This window comes from Neomonachus schauinslandi, chromosome 6, assembly GCF_002201575.2.
Source record: "Neomonachus schauinslandi chromosome 6, ASM220157v2, whole genome shotgun sequence".
NCBI classification, from domain to species: domain Eukaryota; kingdom Metazoa; phylum Chordata; class Mammalia; order Carnivora; family Phocidae; genus Neomonachus; species Neomonachus schauinslandi.
The window spans coordinates 43,089,582-43,108,186 of NC_058408.1; the positions used below are offsets into that span (position 1 = coordinate 43,089,582).

General features: G+C 41.8%; 1 protein-coding gene across 1 annotated transcript in view; it reads left to right on the top strand.

Annotated features, from left to right (window-relative positions):
- The window catches only part of NPL (N-acetylneuraminate pyruvate lyase), a 34,705-nt gene extending 16,100 nt beyond the window's left edge, over positions 1-18,605 (top strand). The window contains exons 5-12 of the mRNA XM_021682576.1: positions 3,106-3,163; positions 6,905-6,980; positions 8,758-8,850; positions 9,688-9,836; positions 9,971-10,017; positions 12,533-12,617; positions 15,242-15,281; positions 18,095-18,605. Coding sequence (XP_021538251.1) covers positions 3,106-3,163; positions 6,905-6,980; positions 8,758-8,850; positions 9,688-9,836; positions 9,971-10,017; positions 12,533-12,617; positions 15,242-15,281; positions 18,095-18,279 — 733 coding nt within the window. The 3' untranslated portion in view covers positions 18,280-18,605. The remainder of the gene's footprint in view (positions 1-3,105; positions 3,164-6,904; positions 6,981-8,757; positions 8,851-9,687; positions 9,837-9,970; positions 10,018-12,532; positions 12,618-15,241; positions 15,282-18,094) is intronic.

Genomic DNA, 18,605 nt, shown 5'->3' on the forward strand with positions numbered 1-18,605 from the left:
AGCCCATGACCTCCTTGGGGATCCTCAAATGGCTTCAGAGCACCTTGAGGACTCTGAAACTGTATGCCAAGGCTGAGTGCATGTCCATGGAAGCAGTTTCTGCTGATCCATCAGCTTTCAGCTCATTTCCAGTCAGATTGTGAGCCCTAAAAGATTAAAGACCATGGACGGAGAAACAAGGAAGGTTAAGGACAACATTAAAAAAAGCACCAGAGGGGTGCCTGGGTGGCTCAGTCATTAAGCGTCTGCCTTCGGCTCAGGTCGTGATCCCAGGGTCCTGGGATCGAGCCCCGCATCGGGCTCCCTGCTCGGCAGGAAGCCTGCTTCTCCCTCTCCCTCTCCCCCTGCTTGTGTTCCTTCTCTCACTATCAATCTCTGTCAAATAAATAAATAAAATCTTTAAAAAAAAGAAAGAAAGAAAAGCACCAGAAATGGGGAGATAGGGAAGAGGGCAAAGACAGAAAGCCCTCAGAAGGGCAGGAGGGAGGTCGGAGGTGAATCCTGCCACTTAAGGAGGAATGGTTCAGAGCATGCCACCGTAGCATGGGACTCTACAGCCAGACAGCCTGAGTTTGGGTCCTGGCTCTGTCTCTCGCTAGGCTTCTGAACTCAGACAAGTCACTTAACCGCCCTGTGCTTCACCTATGAAATTGAAATAAAAGTATGTATCTTATGGTGGTGGTGAGGATTTGAGCCGTGTCTGGCACGTAGTAGCAAGTCTTATACGGGAATTCATTGTAATTATTTGCGGTGGATGCTGTGTTCGTCATCACATTTGTCATAAGTGTTGGATGTTGTGAAAGTCAGTAGATGGAGGGCTGAGAAGACAGTTGGTTTGAAGTGACCGTGACCAATGACCTCAGAGAGAGCAGAGCCAGTCGGTTTGTTGAAACAGGAGCAGCCTGCCGTGAACTGTGGATCGTGGATCGCCGCAGATGTGCGGGGGTGGGGGCCATGAGCACAGCTCGTTCTCGGAACATTTTCTGGTGAAGGGAAGGAGAGATGGAGTGGTAGGTTAGGGAGGAGGAAGCAAGATGAAAAGAAGGGTAGTTTTGTTTTTTGTTTTTTTTTTAAGATGTTATTTATTTATTTGACACAGAGAGTGAGAGCACAAGCTGGGAGACAAAGGGAGAGGGAGAAGCAGGCTCTCCGCTGAGCAGGGAGCCTGATGGAGGGCTCGATCCCAGGACCCTGGGATCATGACCCTAGCCGAAGGCAGCTGCTTAACCGACTGAGCCACCCAGGTGCCCTCCTGGTTTGTTTTAAAGTGGGGAAGTCTTGGGCATGTTTCTCTGCTGAAAAGACACTGTTACAGGAGAAGAGATTAAGAGAGTAGACAGCTGATACCTTTGATGGGAAGGTCTGGGGGATGGGGGGAGGGTTGAAACAAAACCAAAAGTAGATAGCGTAACTTGAGAGGACAGCCCAGAAGCTGGGAGGAAAGCATAGATGAGGATGCGGCTAAGCATGGAGGTGCAGAAGAGGAGAAGTGGGGCAGTCTGTGTATGAAACCTCTGTATATTTCTGGTGTGTGGGAAGTGAGCACATCTGCCAGGAACAAGGAGTTGAGTTAGAATTAGCTTGAGAATAGTCCAGATTTGAAGTAGCCATTGCAGGGAATTGGAAGGGAAGTAAGTCATGATGAACAGAAGGCTTTTTGGAGCCTCGTTCTCCTGATCTGGGAAAGGACAAATTGGGATGAAAGCCATAGGATGGTTTTATCTAGCAGCACCTAGCAGCAGGGTGGAAGGGAGGAAGGCGTGGATGGCTTCTTTTAACCTAAGCCAGGAGAAGAGGTGTGAAAGATTTAAGGAGGTCGTGCAGAAAAGCTGCTGGTAAGAGTAGAGCCTATCAGTCAGCCTTCCTTTCTCCTTTCGAAGGTCTTAATCCTTTAAAAATGCAACCCTGGGGCACCTGCGTGGCTCAGTGGGTTAAGCATCTGCCTTCAGCTCAGGTTGGGCTCCCTGCTCAGGGGGGGGGGGGGGGGTCTGCTTCTCCCTCTCCCTCTGCTCCTCCCTACCCCTCTGTTCACTCTCTCTCTCTCTCAAATAAATAAATAAAATCTTTAAAAATGCAACCCTGATCACATCACTTCCTTAGTGAGGCCCCATTTCACCTGAGACACGGCAAGTCAGGAATCACTGGGGACTCACTGATGGGGCCTAAACAAGAATATGGTGTCTCCACCCCTTGAAGATGGCATGTGCATGTTATTCAGGGTCCCTCAGGAGTCGCTGGGGTGACTGGACTCACAACTGAGTTTTATTAATCCTCTGAGAACACCAGGCTCACTGTGGCCTCTGCCCATGGGGCCACATGGAGCACCCCCAAAGATGAATATTGGGGTCTCAGAGGAAACCTCTCATAAGAGGCCAAATTCTGAGGACTGACAAGATAGGAAAAAGCTTTTTACAGTGAATTCATTTCTCATATGGCTTGTTCCTGGCTGTACTCTTTGAAGATCCTCTTTGTTTTTATCTCCAACCAGAAATACCTCCATGTTACACCAATCTCCACACAAATACCACCATCAATACACCATCTAAAACAGTGCTTCGTGGGCGCCTGGGTGGCTCAGTTGGTTAAGCGACTGCCTTCGGCTCAGTTCATGATCCTGGAGTCCCGGGATCGAGTCCCACATCGGGCTCCCTGCTCGGCGGGGAGTCTGCTTCTCCCTCTGACCCTCCCCCCTCTCATGCTCTCTCTCTCTATCTCATTCTCTCTCTCAAATAAATAAATAAAATCTTTAAAAAAAAGAAGACTCTCTCCCTCTACCTCTCCCCCACTCTCCCCCTAAAATAAATAAAGAAATCTTTAAAAAAAAAAGTAAAACAGTGCTTCGTCAAAGTACGTATTCAAATACTGATTGACTCTTGGCTTCAAAATTTTGCTTGATTAGACCTTAAATTTTACTCCCTGGACATTTTTTTTAATCCCCTATTAGATTCATTTTAAATAGACCACTATAGAATTTAATAGTTTTGAGGTTGAGATTAGCAGGACATTAATTAATTGCCAAAACCAGTACAAACCAGGGTAGTTCAGCCCTTCCTTCCATGTTACTGTAAACTTCCAAGTGATGCAACAGCCTTTTCTCTTTTGCAGGTTGGATCAGGTGGTAATTCATGTAGGAGCCCTGAGCTTGAAAGATTCACAAGAACTGGTAGGTATGTAGGTCCATCTGGGAGAGACCACTCAAGGGGCCTCCTTTTCCTTTTATTATTAGAGCATGGTTGATATATACAATGTTATATTCATTTTAGGTGTACGACATGGTGAATCGATAATTCTGTGCATTACTCAGTGCCCACCAGGATAAGTGTAATCTCCATCTGTCACCATACAATGTTATTACAATATTATTGACTACATTCCCTATGCTATACCTTTCATCTCTGTGACTTGTTTATTTTATAACTAAAAGTTTGTACCTCTTAATCCCCTTCACCTATTTTGCCCTCCCTCCACTGGCAACTACCAGTTTGTTCTCTGAGTCTGTTTCTGGTTTTTTGTTTATTTGTTCATTTGTTTTGGTTTTTTTTTAGATTCCACATAAGGGAAGGGGCTCCTTTTTTTTTTTTTAAAGATTTTTTTTTAAATTTGTTTATTTGAGAGAGAGAAAGAGATAGAGAGCATGAGAGGAGGGAGGTTCAGAGAGAGAAGCAGACTCCCTGCCGAGCAGGGAGCCCGATGCGGGACTTGATCCTGGGACTCCAGGATCATGACCTGAGCCGAAGGCAGTCGCCTAACCAACTGAGCCACCCAGGCACCCAGGGGCTCCTTTTTTATGCTGAAGTTAAACTCAATACCATTTTTGCTATATATTGGGTGCTATCACTGGGGAATATGAGGTGTGGGACCTCAGAGCTCACCATCCAGAAGCAGGCACGGAGCCATAATGAGAGTAGCCCGAGGTGATAACTTCTGTAGCAGAGTTTTGAGTAGGAGACAGAGGCCCGTCTTCCTCCGAGGGGTGGGTATAGAGGTAGCTCAGTTTGCAAGTAGGGAGAAGAACTTGAGCCAACCTCAGTTTCTCTAAGAAGCAAAAGGCAAAGCCATCTGCTGGGCATGAAGGAGATGGAAGATGGGGTTCAGAGATGAAGAGCAGTAAAAATTGAGAATCACTGCCCAGGAAAATGGGAGGGAAAACTGAAGCACAGGAAGATTGTCCCCACCCATGTTCTTATCAGCATTATTTACAATAGAAAGAGGTGAAAGCAACCCAAATGCCCATCAGTGGATAAATAGATAAACAAAATATGGTATATACGTACTATTAAAGGACAAAAATACAAATGAGTAATTTAAAAGATCAAATTGGCTTTATTGAATGAATCCAGCATCATCCAATCTAGCAAATAGAAAGGAACTCTATCGAGCTGTGGAAAAGGAAAGGTAAAAGACAGAGAGGGAGCAAGAAAAAGGAAATTATTAGCAAAGAACACATTGTTTTAAGCAAGGTCGCCCTCCTAAGGGCAATGGTAGGGGCCTGATAGTAAATTTCCTAGGGCTGACCAGGAAATTCCACGTTGACAGTTTAAAGGTTACATTCCTGGGAGGATTGAAACTGAAGTCAGGTTAGGTATTAAGTCTTGGTTTGCCGACATGGATCCTTAATATAAGTACTCCATTTGGGTCCTGTGGTTTTCTTTTTAACAATACAATGGAATATTATTCAGCCTTAAAAAGGAAGGGAATCCATCCTGTCACCTGCTATAATATAGGTGAAACTCTTTGAGGACATTATATTAAATAAAATAAGCCAGTCACTAAAAGACAAATACTATATGATTCCTCTGAAATGAGGTATCTAAAGTAGTCAAATTCGTAAAAACAGGAAGTAGAATGGTAGGTGCCACGGGCTAGAGGCAGAGAGGAAGAATTATTTAATGGGTATAGAGTTCCAGATTTGCAAGATGAAAAGTTCTAGAGATCTGTTTTATAACAATGTGAATATACTTAAAACTACTGAACTGTACACTTAAAAATGATTAAGGTGGTAAATTTTATGTGGTTTCGTCACAGTTAAAAAAAAATTTTTTTTCAAAGTAAGCTCTACGCCCAACATGGGTTTTGAACTCATGGCCCTGACGTCAAGAGTCACATGCTCTACCGAGCCAGCCAGCCACCCCTAATTAGTTAATTTTTTAAAAAGGATTGCCCAATGGTGCTAAAAAACCAACTGAAGTTGTAAGTCATAAATCTGTCTTACCACCATTCAACTAAGTTATGAAAATTTTTTTCTAGGTATAGTCTTCAACCAGGACATAGGTTCAAGAACACGAACAATTGGATTGCTCCGGGTTTAGAGATTAGCAGATTAGGTAGAGCAAAGGCCAGGAATGGAAGGAGTTAAAGTTTCTGGCAGAAAAGTACATGACCTGGTGGTTTTGAGGACTTTGTGAATTGGGTAAAAAAAGAAAGCTCGAAAGTGTTGAGGTATTTACCAGCAGGCCCAGAACCTGGACCACTACTAAATTAACCATGTTTTCAGAATTTATATATTCTGATTTCCAAGATTACAATGACTTGATCTAGCCCCAACATCTTCTTGATGGGTTTTGTTTTTCCTATTACTGAATTTAGAAATGGGATATATATATATTTGCAAAATTGCAATTCAGTACTCTTAGGTAAGCCACAAGGGAAGGCATATTGCTAAGTGGTTGCTTAATAAGCCTAGAATCAGAACGTGGAGACTTGATTTATTCTTCTTATGCGTCATTTGTTCTTCTTTCAGTAGGCCTTTCGATTAAGGTAGTGTGATGTAGGAAATTTGTTTTCATCTCTTTTTTTTTTAAAGATTTTATTTATTTATTTGACACAGAGCGAGAGCAGGAACACAAGCAGGAGGAGTGGGAGAGGGAGAAGCAGGCCTCCCGCTGAGCAGGGAGCCCGATGTGGGGCTCGATCCAAGGACCCTGGGATCATGACCTGAGCCGAAGGCAGACGCTCAATGACTGAGCCACCCAGGCGCCCCTGTTTTCATCTCTTTTTAATTGCTTTCTTTTCCTATGTGTGATATAAATTTTAAAATATCGTCATGACGTGAAAGGTTGTCATCCATTGAGCTGAACACTAGAATAGTGTAGAGATAATCTTAGGACAGAGATAATCCCCTTCTATAGGGATAATCCCCTACTGTGGGGATAATCTTGCCAATGAGACTGTAATTTGGCATCTGCTTAGCCATAACTCCATTGGATGATGTTTGGGCACTGCCATCAACTGTCTCTTAGCTGTTTCCTTTTTTCTTGTTTTCAGCTAAGGTTATCCTTCTACTCTTGTCCTAATGGAGGTGCTAAACAAATGATTCAAATATATTATATGCAACCGGTGGCCAGTGATTTAATCAACCATGCCTATGTAGTGAGGCCTCCATTAAAACCCAAAAGGGCAGGTTTCAGAGAGCTCCCAGGTTGGTGAACATGTGGAGATTTGGGGAGAGTGGAACACATGGAAACTATAAGCCCTATCTCCATACCTTGCCTTACGCATCTCTTCCATCTGGCTGTTCCTGAGTTAATATCTTCTTATACTAAACTGGTGGCCTAGTAAGTAAGATGTTCCTCCGAGTTCTGTGAGCCAGTCTAGCAAATTAAGTGACCCAAGGAGGGGATTATGAGAACCTCCAACTCTGTAGCCAGTCGGTCAGGAACACAGGTGATGACCTAGGCTTGTGACTAGCATCTAAAGTTCAGGGAAGCGGGGTAGTCTTGTCGGATGGAGCCCTGAACCTGTGCAATCTGACTGTCTCCAGGTAGATAGTATCAGAGTTGAATAGAATTGCAGGACACCCAGCTGGTATCAGAGAATTGCCTGTTGATGTGGGGAAACCACCCCCCAACCCCCAGACATCGAAATTGTCACCAAACCCATAATGGTCTTCTTTCTTCTTTTAAAGGCCCGACATGCAGCAGAAATAGGAGCTGATGGCATCGCTGTCATTGCACCTTTCTTTCTCAAGCCAAGGAACAAAGGTAAGCAAATAGTCTAAATACACAGTGCCTCGTGTGGTCCACTTCTTTTTGCCTTCATTCAAAATGGTCATGCTGACCTCCTGAAAGTAAAGTTGTATGGACTTCTGTGGGCGTGAAGTTGCAGCGGTACAGTAGCTGTCCAGAATATTTGGTCTCCCTGGATCCATACAAGAAAAGACTCCTTTAAGAAGGGCTTCAACTCTTTTGCCAAGTAATCTGATTGGGTCATCCACCAAGCCCCAGGTCAACGTACAGGTACCTGTGTTGGGTCAGGCGTCCACCCCTAATCTAGTCAGTTGTGTAGGGAGTCAGAGTTACATGGCAAAGCATGGGATCATTTTTCTCAAAAAAAGAGGAATATAAGTGGTGGGCATCTTGAGACATGTTCTATTCAAGGTTGAGTCAGTAATGAATTTGAGGGAGATTTCAGAGAAAGATCCATGGTCTTCCAAATTACCAAGTTAATTGCTTTCTCCTCTGCTTTCTCTACGGAAACTTTTGTGGTTTCCAAGTATACTGAGTCTTTTTAATCCTTCTGATTAGCAAACGAAGGAATACAGATTTTGAAAGGATTGAAAACAGACAATCCATGATTGCATGCATGATTAAATAAATTCATAGCTAAATGTAATTGGGTCAAAATTATCATGAAATACCATCGATTATTGGTAGAGAGAAAATAATTGTCAATATAGGATAAGTAATTTAAATACTGCCATCTTGGGAATTGAGAATGAACATTTAAAAAGTTTTTTCACATGGTTATAAAAATTTTACGTGAATACGTTTCCCAAAAAGACAGACAAAGGAAAGATAATGAGTTATTCATAATATTTTTGTCAAATATTTATCACAGAGTACATCATCACAGTATTCAGATGAAGTATTTTCTCCCCCACTCTCCAGTGTAAGCAAGTCTGCTGGATTTATTTATCCTCTGCAGTAATGTCGCAGTGAAAGCTCACGGAGGATGATGTAGAAAATTGCAAATCCTCAGTAAACTAGAATGAATTCTCTTCTGCTATATCTGGATTTCTCCCCAAATGGGAAAAGTGCCAACCTCTGGTTGAATTATTGTGAGGTGTGCCACTATTCTTCTAACTTCCCTCTTTGAGCAAATGTTTATCTTTTTGTTGTAGAATTTTCTCAGTTACAACTTGATGATTCTGATCCTAATGCAAATTCCTTGTTCACTGACCACATTTAGCCCTTTTGGGGTAAGAGCACAGGAGTCCAACCGACGGGCTTCTGGCTTTGATAAGAGTATTTCAAGAGCTTCTCTTAATATGTGGGAAGGTTTGCACCAGTTTTGTTTTTTTGTTTTTTTTTAAAGATTGTATTTATTTATTTGAAAGAGAGAGAATGAGAGAGAGCACATGAGAGGGGGGAGGGTCAGAGGGAGAAGCAGACTCCCCGCCGAGCAGGGAGCCCTATGCGGGACTCGATCCCGGGACTCCAGGATCATGACCTGAGCCTAAGGCAGTTGCTTAACCAACTGAGCCACCCAAGCGCCCTGCACCAGTTTTATAATAGTATTTAAGGACAGCAGGAAAGTGATCATCTTATTTTGGCCTTTCTACAGAAAGGAAAATAAACCTTTGAATGAAGTGTTGCAAAGACATTGCAGTATCCATCTCAGGGATGATTGAGAGGGATCAAGAATTTTCAGCTTCTGAGAGGGATGGTTGCATTTCAATAGATGGTTAGTTTTTTTTCACCAGGGAAAGCCAGTGTTTTATACTTGTTCACACCATGGCCTGTCCTGCTATTCTTTCAGATAACTTGATTAATTTCCTAAAGGAGGTAGCTACTGCCGCCCCAGCATTGCCATTTTATTATTATCACATTCCGGCCTTAACAGGGGTAAAGAGTAAGTACTGCTTCTTTCCATGTTTCTTTCCCTCCATCTCTCACATCTTACCCTGTTTCGCTAAGAAACTCCCACTCCATCGCACTCCACCCTGTGTCACAAAAGCATAAAACTATTGACCGGATGGTTCGGATTGGCTCCAAAATAAGTCAGTCTTATCAAAAATAAGTCCCTCTTATCAATCACTGACACTACCTTATAATGAACGTTTTTAAGTGTGAAAGATGCTTTTCTAGCAGACACCTTGTGTCTTGTATGAGAAGACACAAGCCTATAAGCCCCGTAAGGACGAAGGCTGTGTCTACCTTGTCCTCTACTGTATTCTCAGTGCCTGGTACATAGGAAGGTACTCTGATCCCTCCTCACTTTTCTTTTGGCTTTCTTTCTTTCTTTCTTTCTTTCTTTTTTTTTTTAAGATTTTTAAAATTTATGGGATCATGACCTGAGCCAAGGCAGACGCTTAACCGACTGAGCCACCCAGGTGTCCCTTCTTTTGACTTTTCTTTTACTGTTACTATGCTTCTCCAGAAAGGAGATTGTTACAATTAGATGAGATTTCTTAGGAGATTATTTTTTAGATATGATTCCTTTCTACTTCCTTAAAAGAAAAAAAAAAAATAGAAGTTGTGCTTTGGAAAAGTTCATCTGTTGTCTTCGAGGAATGGAAGCGTGGGGGCTGAAATTTGATGAGTACATAGGAACTCCTAAGTGAGGGCAAGGGACGTCCAGCTGAGAACAGCCCCTGGCACTCAGCGCAGATGTGAGGGGCTCTACAAGACGGGATTTGACATTTTCTGGAGGGGTGCAGATTCGGGAGGCATTTTCTGTTTTGAGCAGTTCGTGCTGAGGAATTGTTGGACGGGATTCAGGGTAAGATCCCCACCTTCCAAGGGCTGAAGTTCAGTGACACCGATCTCTTAGACTTCGGGCAATGTGTTGATCAGAATCGCCAGCAACAGTTTGCTTTCCTTTTTGGGGTGGATGAGGTAAGTCGCCCACTGGCCTGTCCCAGCAGGTTCGTTGCCCTCCGGAACAATTTGTAAAGCTATTTAGATAGCAACATTTTTTTTCTCTTACTCTTTTTCCTAAAAGTGAATACCCTGTGTCTGTTTTTGCTTAGCAACTATTGAGTGCCCTGGTGATGGGAGCAACTGGAGCAGTGGGTAGGTAAGCCTGACTCGTTTTTCCACACGGTTATAAATGTAAAGTCCCCCCGTGGAGGCACTCACCGCCTATGTGGTTATACCTCTTGCATGGACGCCTTTTCTAACGAAAGCTGCCTTTCTTTCCCCCAGTCTTTCAGCAAAAAGGAATTAAGTAGAGCTTAGCAGTTTGTTAGCAACTCAGTCACTGTTTTTAGAAGCATCTGTTGCAATTAGAGGTGAGGCACATGAGCTAAGAGCATGCACAGAATTTGTCAGAAATTACTTAGTTATTAATAAGAGGAACCCACTGAAAGTAGCTAATGCGGAAGAAGACACATTATTATAAACTACTGGGAGATTGGGTAAAACTCAAGAGGAGGAAATGCAGCCAGGCCTCAGAGAAGATGAGGACCCAGGCCTGCAAAACGCTCAACGGCCAGGACAGATCGTTCTCCATCTGTGGTCCTCTGGAGACTCTCACCCCTGCGTCTCTCTGCATACCTCTCTCTTTCCCTCTCTTGCTCTCCAGGTGCGCTCTCTATGCTTCAGCATGCACATGGCCAATCGTGGCTGTCCGGTTGTGAATCTCATCTCAGGATATCACTAGATAGCACTGCCTGTTGGGCTTACCTAAGTCCAGTCAGCTGCAGCCAGCTAAATAGACGTACATGGCCTGATGCCTACTCAGGCAGAGGCAGGCAATTCAATTAGCATGTCCACTGCACATGTTTACCTAATTCATTAGAAATATGCCTGCAAGGGATTGAGTGAAATATTCGTGTTAACTGAAAGTGCATTACCTCCATATAGGAAAAGTGTAGGAGAAGCAAAGTAGTATTGATAACATGTCTTGGTAAGCATGGCTTTGATGAAGAATAAGTAAGTTGGATGATCTCAATGGCTTATTCACCAAGCCAGGATGGTGACATCCTGCAACATCCATTGTCACTACAGGGACATTTCTACCATGGGAACCTGAATGCCTGGGATCTGCTGACCATGAAATTCTTACTTTCTTTTCCCCCAGAAATTCTTACTTTTTTGACTTTTGTTTTTTGGCCTCCATACTAGGCATTTTAATTTTGTCAACATAATCTATAAGCAAAGTACATTTCGTTAGACTTTATTTCTTCTTAATTATAATTACATTTCTCTCTAACTAAATATGCCTAAGACCCCTAGAATTTGAATTTTAGTATTCTGAAACTCCTCCGGCACATTGTGATTTAGGGGTGTTTCACATCTATAAGGGACTTATCTCAGCTATTGTATTATATTTTTTCCTTACTTTTTTACCAGAAGATAATGTGAACTTCACGTTCTTGGAATCCCTTGCTGTTCAGTCCAGGGTCTCCATGTGAAGGACCAACAACATTCTGTTCTTGGTACATCAAGATAAATATATTTTTCTGAGACTGACTTACTATATGAGAAGTTGCTAGAAACTGCGGAAACATCCTTGTTAAGAATTTCTGTAAACTTCTACCTTGCTGATTTCTCTAAGAATTCAGTGATTAGTCTGAGGTATTTGTCTTTACTGGTAGAGTTGGATATTATATTTTTTTTCAAGATTTTATTTATTTATTTGGCAGAGAGACAGCGAGAGAGGGAACCCAAGCAGGGGGAGTGGGAGAGGGAGAAGCAGGCCTCCCGCGGAGCAGGGAGCCCGATGCGGGGCTCGATCCCGGGACCCTGGGACCATGACCTGAGCTGGAGGCAGGCGCCTAGCGACTGAGCCACCCAGGTGCCCCTGGATATTATTTTTTTAAGTCCACATTTTATCAGATCAAATAACTTATTTTCACTTTCATTTGTGCTGAATTGTAGTAGATAGCAGCATGAAGGGATGAAAGCCTTTGCCGCAATTGTGTGGCCTTCTTTAAGTCATAGTTTCTTCACAACCAAACAGAAGCCAGGGATTTGAGGGGATTAGACATGATTTATGTCAAGCACCTGGAACACAAGAGACAATAAATGATCTCTCATTTTATTATCATCTTTATTATTATTATTATTATTAGAAAGTAGTCTCTAGGTAATATATAAATTGTATAAGCATATATATTACAGGTAATATATAAACTGGCAGAGAACTCAGATAATCTGATGGGATTTGTCCCATTCACCTAGTTCCTCGGCATAAGGCTTTAGGCCTCACCTCAGATACTACGTTTTACCCACAGTTCGAATCTAGCTTCGTGCCTGCGCACGTGCCCTGGGGCAGGTGTTGGCCTCTGTTATTCCCTACCAAATACACCTCCATCTCTAACTTTTTCCCCTTTTTTCTAACTTTATCCTTTTCCGACTTTTCTTCCTTTTCTTTATCCCCTTTGGTATTCTGTGCCTCCTCCTGGCACTGCTTATTGTCGCTGGATAACTCAGAAGTGAAGACACCTGATCTCTAATAGATTAGGGCCAAAAAATAGACTTCTGGGAGGCCTGGTTTATTTTTCCCTTTTAGGCATCAAAGGGATTTGAAGATCTAGACTTCTCCCGCTGAGTTACTGATACTGCAGTGTGTGCTGTTTTCTTTCCAGTACCTATAACTACATGGGAAAAAAGACAAACCAGATGTTGGAGGCTTTCGAACGAAAGGACTTCTCTTCAGCCCTGAACCATCAGGTTAACTTTTCTTTCCCACTGGATAATTCTTATTCTCTCTCATCAGCACTCCTAGCCCACCTGCCCTCGTTAAAATTGCCTTGCTGCTTCTTTCTTTACTTTCCTCCTGCTTCTTACCTGTTCTTGTTTAGAGCCAAACCTGTCCCCATTGTCTATGTTCCCTACATGTCTAATCAGGACAGGCCCCATACGGGAATGACTTCTCTCTCTGTTCCTCCTAGAAATGATCATATTTTTACTCTGTGTTCAAAGTATGTTTGTGACTATAAAATAATGGTGATAGATTTCTGGGGAAATGACCCATGCCATCCCCTTGAGGACTTCACACCCAAGTCTCCAGAGTATATGAAGAAGCTGTGAAGCTGGTAACCCCAAATGGGGAGACTTAATCCAAAGTCAGAGCAGGTCAGTCATCTTCACCTGCCATGTGCTGAGAATTGGAAGCATCTACCAGGCAGAAACAAGAGCCGAGTGAGTGATCTAAAAGGAGACACTGGCTTGGAGAGAGGAAGAGAAAAGCCGCAGGAGCTGATGTGTTACAGGGAAGACCCCAGGGGAAATGGCAGCTGCCGTTAATGTTACACCGAGGGCAGGCTAGCTGTCCAGAGAATGGAGAGCCTCATGAAGGGCAGAACCAATCTCACAGCTGGGTAGTATGTGTGCTTGAGGTAAGTGGAATGAGGTGGAAAGAAACAGCATAGGCACAAGAGAAGGACTTTTCGGAGGCCAAGAGGCCCAGGGATTTTCAAGATAGTAAAAGTAGCTAAGTGGAGTATCCCAGGGAAATAAGTGGGAGTGAAAGGCATAAGCGAGATTGGAGCAGGTTCTGAAAATTCCAGCCTGTTCTGAGTTGTATGACAGGAAAACCATAGGACCGAATAGATAGTAAAACGGCCCTGAGAGGAGCCCTTCAATTCAGCAGCTTCTTTTATTGACTGGTCCCATTTCCATCTCTTTTCCTCCCATTAGTCCCACACAAATAAGTCATCCCTCTCAAAATGGTATTGGTGAGGAATGTAGTTTACCACATTCTCTGGCTTTTCTTACAGAAGGCTAGTGTGAGTGGGTCTCATTGACTCCTTTATTCATATGCCAAGGGCTGAGCCAAGTGTGTAACTTCAGTCAAGCTGGTCTCTACTGTAAAGGAATTTGCAGTCAGGTGAAGAAGCAGACCAGCAAAAAGTCAGGGCAGAATTTATTCATTCTCATGGACTCAAACGCCATCTGTTATATTTACATAGGTGAAATGACATGCATACAGAGATGTTCCAGACTACATTGTTTATAAGAGCAAAAGACAGAAACAACCCAACTATCCATCCATAAGGAAATGGTTAAAAACATTATGTTTGAGTTATGCAATGGAGTTATATGCAGCCCTTAAAAGGATGAGATCATTTTCTGTGTACAGATCTGGAAAGACTCCATGATCTATTAAGTGTGCAAAAGCAGTGGAGGACAGAGTTGTGAATGTAATATACTAGTTTGTGTGAGAGGGGAAAAAAGAACGTATACATATATGTTTTTAAGGCTCTGGGTGTTAAAATTTCATTCTGTACTGAATTTTTTGTTACTAGACTGTATGTAATTGGTTAAAACAACATAAAATGTCATCGAAAATGCATCTCAATGAAATGGATGGGAGTCTGCCTTTATGAATTAGTTCACGAATTCATGGATGAATATTACTTAATGCTAGGATGAGTTACATTTCAGCAGCGATACTATTTCTGTTTTTTGTTTTTAGAGAAATAAATGCTATGAAACCCTGTTCATATAAATTAGTAGTAAGAATAGAAGAAATTTTGTTATAGCAATGTCACTCAATTCTTTGAACAGTTTTTTGAGTTGTGTTAAAAATCACAGAATGCTTTAGTGACTTTCAGCTGACAGCCTGAGTAGCAACATTGAAAGCGATGTTGAAAGCAAAAAGTTGAAAGCCCTATGATTTTTTAGAGGACATGTTACCCATTAATTAGAGGAATCGCTTTGTCACTCTGTCGATGCCAATACCAATATTTTGATCTGCTCCTTTATTTGGTTCCCAGAGGTCCCAAGGCAGTGATACAGGAGATATGTCTTTATTTTTTTCAAAAGTGGGAAAAGAAGCACTTATGAAGAGGAAATCTAAAAGAACAATCTGCACCTCCATGCAAATTCTTAGTCTCATCAGTTTTAGAAAAATAGCACTTATGGAAGTTAAGGATCTAGAAATTATTTATTCCCATAAATCTTAGCCTTGCTAAGTGCCCCTTAGAGAGTACCTCAGAAGTTAGCATACCCAGTTTGAAAACAACCTCTCTAGCTGATAAGTTTAGTTGGGTAAGGGTTGGCTAGATGGATGAAGGGTGCCTACCCCTTTCTTTACTGTACAATTCTATCTTTGGCACCTCTTTTCTCATGGCCCCTTTTTATAAAGCTTACATGTATAAAAAGATCCTACCTTATCCTGGATGGATCTCAACCATCCTCACTTAGCTGTTTTTCTCCACTCTGACAGGCCTTCAGAAAACTAAGGTGTTGGGCTTTTTTGTTTGGGGTTTCTGTCCTTTGACCTCCAAAATTTCTAAATTGTTATCACAGCTTATGTAATACTGACTATAGATTTGTTTTTTCCTTTCCAGTTTTGTATTCAGAGATTTATCAACTTTGTGCTCAAACTCGGTAAGTTTTCTACTTTGTCTGCTGTGAGTTTGAAGGAAATGGTACACTGTCACTTTCCATGAGGGTTCAACAAGGACACCTTTCAATGTTCTGTTGCAAGCAGAGTTTTATTTCCAATACTAGCCTCAGGGCCAACCCTATAAAGTGGTGAAGTAAATCTAGTTGGCACCCTTCTACAATTCTTGTCCCTCAATCTTAGCACTTTGCTTGCCTTCCCACTCTGCACACCATCATTTGATCCTTCTCAGCACTCACTCCCTGTACTTGCCTCTGCTCATTAAAATTCTACCACACCGTGGCTGATTTCAGCCTGAGTGCTTGGAGGAAGGCAGTCTGAATATAGATCTTACTAAATTGTGAATGACTGACAGCTCTCCCAAGAGTATTTGCAGTGTAAAAAGAGTTTATTAACATAAGTAAGCTCAAATGGATGGAGGTTTGGATAATATGACAAAGTAAAATTTGAGGGAAATATAGTGAATTTGCATAGAGAAGCCTTCTCAGAGTCTCTTAAATATTATCCCATCACAAATGACAAATGCCACCATTCACCCCACTTCTGAGGAGATTGGCACTTCATGAGAACCTGGGTCAAGTCCAGGAAAAGCTTTAAGTTTATTCTTGGCAGACCTCCCACCTCCCTTTCAGAGCCGTTCTGCCTTATCATGGCAACTCCTCCCGAGCCCCAAGCACCCATTATGTGGTATGGCCCGCATTCTTGCAGGGTCGTCTGCGAGCTCTCTTAATTCTTTAAAGACAGTGTTTCCCATCTGCTTTTCACTTTCACAATTTCTGTCATATTTATGTGCCACAAGTATCATTAATTACCTATTATTATTCCCTTGTCCTAAACAATACTTTTCACAAAATTGGGGGTTTGGTGTGATAGTTTTATATGTTCCTAAGGTGAATTAAATAAATATTGAACTATTAAAATTAGAACTAAAAGTGTACCTGTGTATATATAAGATCATTCTGTATATCAGCAGTGAGACTGCAACATTTTTGCCAAATATAGCTCTAAGATATTAGCTGAAAGAATTTACTCTCTTGCCAGAATATTTGCATTTTAAAAAGTGGACTCGGGGCGCCAGGGTGGCTCAGTTGGTTAAGCGTCCAACTCCATTTCAGCTTAGGTCATGATCTCAGTGTCATGAGATCGAGCCTTGCGTTGGGCTCCATGCTGGGCCTGGAGTCTACTTAAGATTCTCTCTCTCTCTGCCCTCCCCCCCATAGATAGATAGCTACATACACACATACATACATACATACATATATAAAGTGGACTCTTGTAGATAATTTTTATGATTTAAAAGAACATATCTTTAAAGAAATCATTTCAGACTTCTTTGGCAGGTTGGAGCTTTCATGGTTTAGGCAAGGAGAGACTTATCTTAATAAACTTGTAGTCTTATTATGAGGGTAGCTCCCTATTCTGCCATTTGTAATAAGCCTGGAAGGGCCATTTTGCATTCATCAAACTATACTCTGTATCTTTGGTCATGCTAGTATTTTCCTTCCAGATACTTAGTTGTTACTATTAGCTTAGCAAAAGAAAGTTACTTCTCATATCTTGGATCCAAAAACCATAGCCAGTTAAAACAAATACCTTTCTCTTTCTGCTGTATTGTTTCCTTAGATCTACCTTCAACATCCCTAATTCTATCTTCAGCTCTGTTTTCTACTATTTCATTTCATTGAATATATATATATTTTCATTTTTAGTATTTGTTTTTCCAGATTTTCCTGTACTTTATTTATATGCCCTTCTCTTAGCCTATGGCTTCTATTCCTCCTTTATCTCTGTGAGGTCTTTTTCAGAATTGTGTATCATCTGTTCTCAGGATGTGGGATTTGTCAGTTGTGCATTTGCAAGCTCTTGTGCAGCTTCTTTTTCTCATGTGTTTTGTAATTTTTAACTTTGAATTTGTCTTCAGAGACTGTTGTTTTCTGGAGAATCCATTGTGCTCTAGGTTATAAGGTCTCCTAACAAGTGGTTTTACATTTGCCTCTGTTGGACACTATAATTTCACCAATTCTAACGAGTTTTTAGGTTAATTTCTTAGTCCAATTTTTACAACAAGTGCCTAACGCAAATATGGATCCAGATTCATAGATGGCATAGGCTTGGGGTTTCTTTCGTAAGATCTTTTTCCATCCACAGCCTGGAAGAAGTCAAGCTTCCATGCCTCTCTATCCCCAGGCCAGCAGGCCAGGTTTTCTTCTATTGCCTTTCATAGAAGGCTGACTACCAGTTTTACATAGGGCATTTAATTTCAGACCCCTGCTCTGCACAGACCCGAGGCTTCATCTTGCATTCCTGCCCCAGCTTTAGAACATGAGCTCTAAAAGAGCAGCATCTTAAGGAGTGCATTTCTCAGGGACTTCTTAGATGTGATTGAACTAAATTCTGTCTTAGTGATGAAGTCCTGCATCATTTGATCCACAGTCATATATCCCTGAATCAGATTATCCTCATGGACCACTTGGCTTCAGCAACTCACCACGCTGACCTCTTTATTCCTGGTACCTTTGGTCCCTCCTTCTTGCTTTTGAGGTTGACTTAGAGTCTTCCTTTGTTTTGTTTTACAGTTTGTCAATTTGTCAAAAATTTTCCAGCTTTTCTATATGTTCGAGGCAGGAAGAGGGATTCCTATGTCTGCTCAGTCTGCCATAGTGATAAGAAATGTTCCCCTCTTTTACTTCCACCTTATCCTATCATAGAAGTCACTAGTATATGATCTCTTCTTTAGGATGTTTGTGGCAAAGTGGATGGTCCCAGTCACATTTCCTTATTTATTTTTCCCACCTAGGTTTTGGAGTGTCGCAGACCAAAGCCATCATGACTCTGGTCTCTGGGATTCCAATGGGCCCACCCCGGCCTCCACTGCAGAAAGCCTCCAGGGAGTTTATTGATGATGCAAAAGCTAAGCTGAAGAGCCTGGATTTTCTTTCTTCTACTGATTTAAAGGATGGAAACTTAGAATCCTATAGCTAGTGCCTCTCTATCAAATTAGAGTGTGTACCTTGAATGGTACCTTCATTTCTCAAGGACTTTTTAGATGAACTTGAACTAAACTTTTTCCTAGCAAATGAAATCTCACCCAATCAACGAGTACTTAAGTACCTTCTAAGATCCTAAAAATGTTTTATTTTGTGAAGGGGCAAAAACTCTAAAAGGAATCATGAGCCCTGAGTTATTCAATATTTCACAAAATTTTTGTGGAGAAATTTCTGCTTATATGGATGAAATGGAATCAAGAAAAAAATTATAATGATTCATTCCATCTGCCTTTAGGAGCTCCCATTATCTTGATTTCTGAT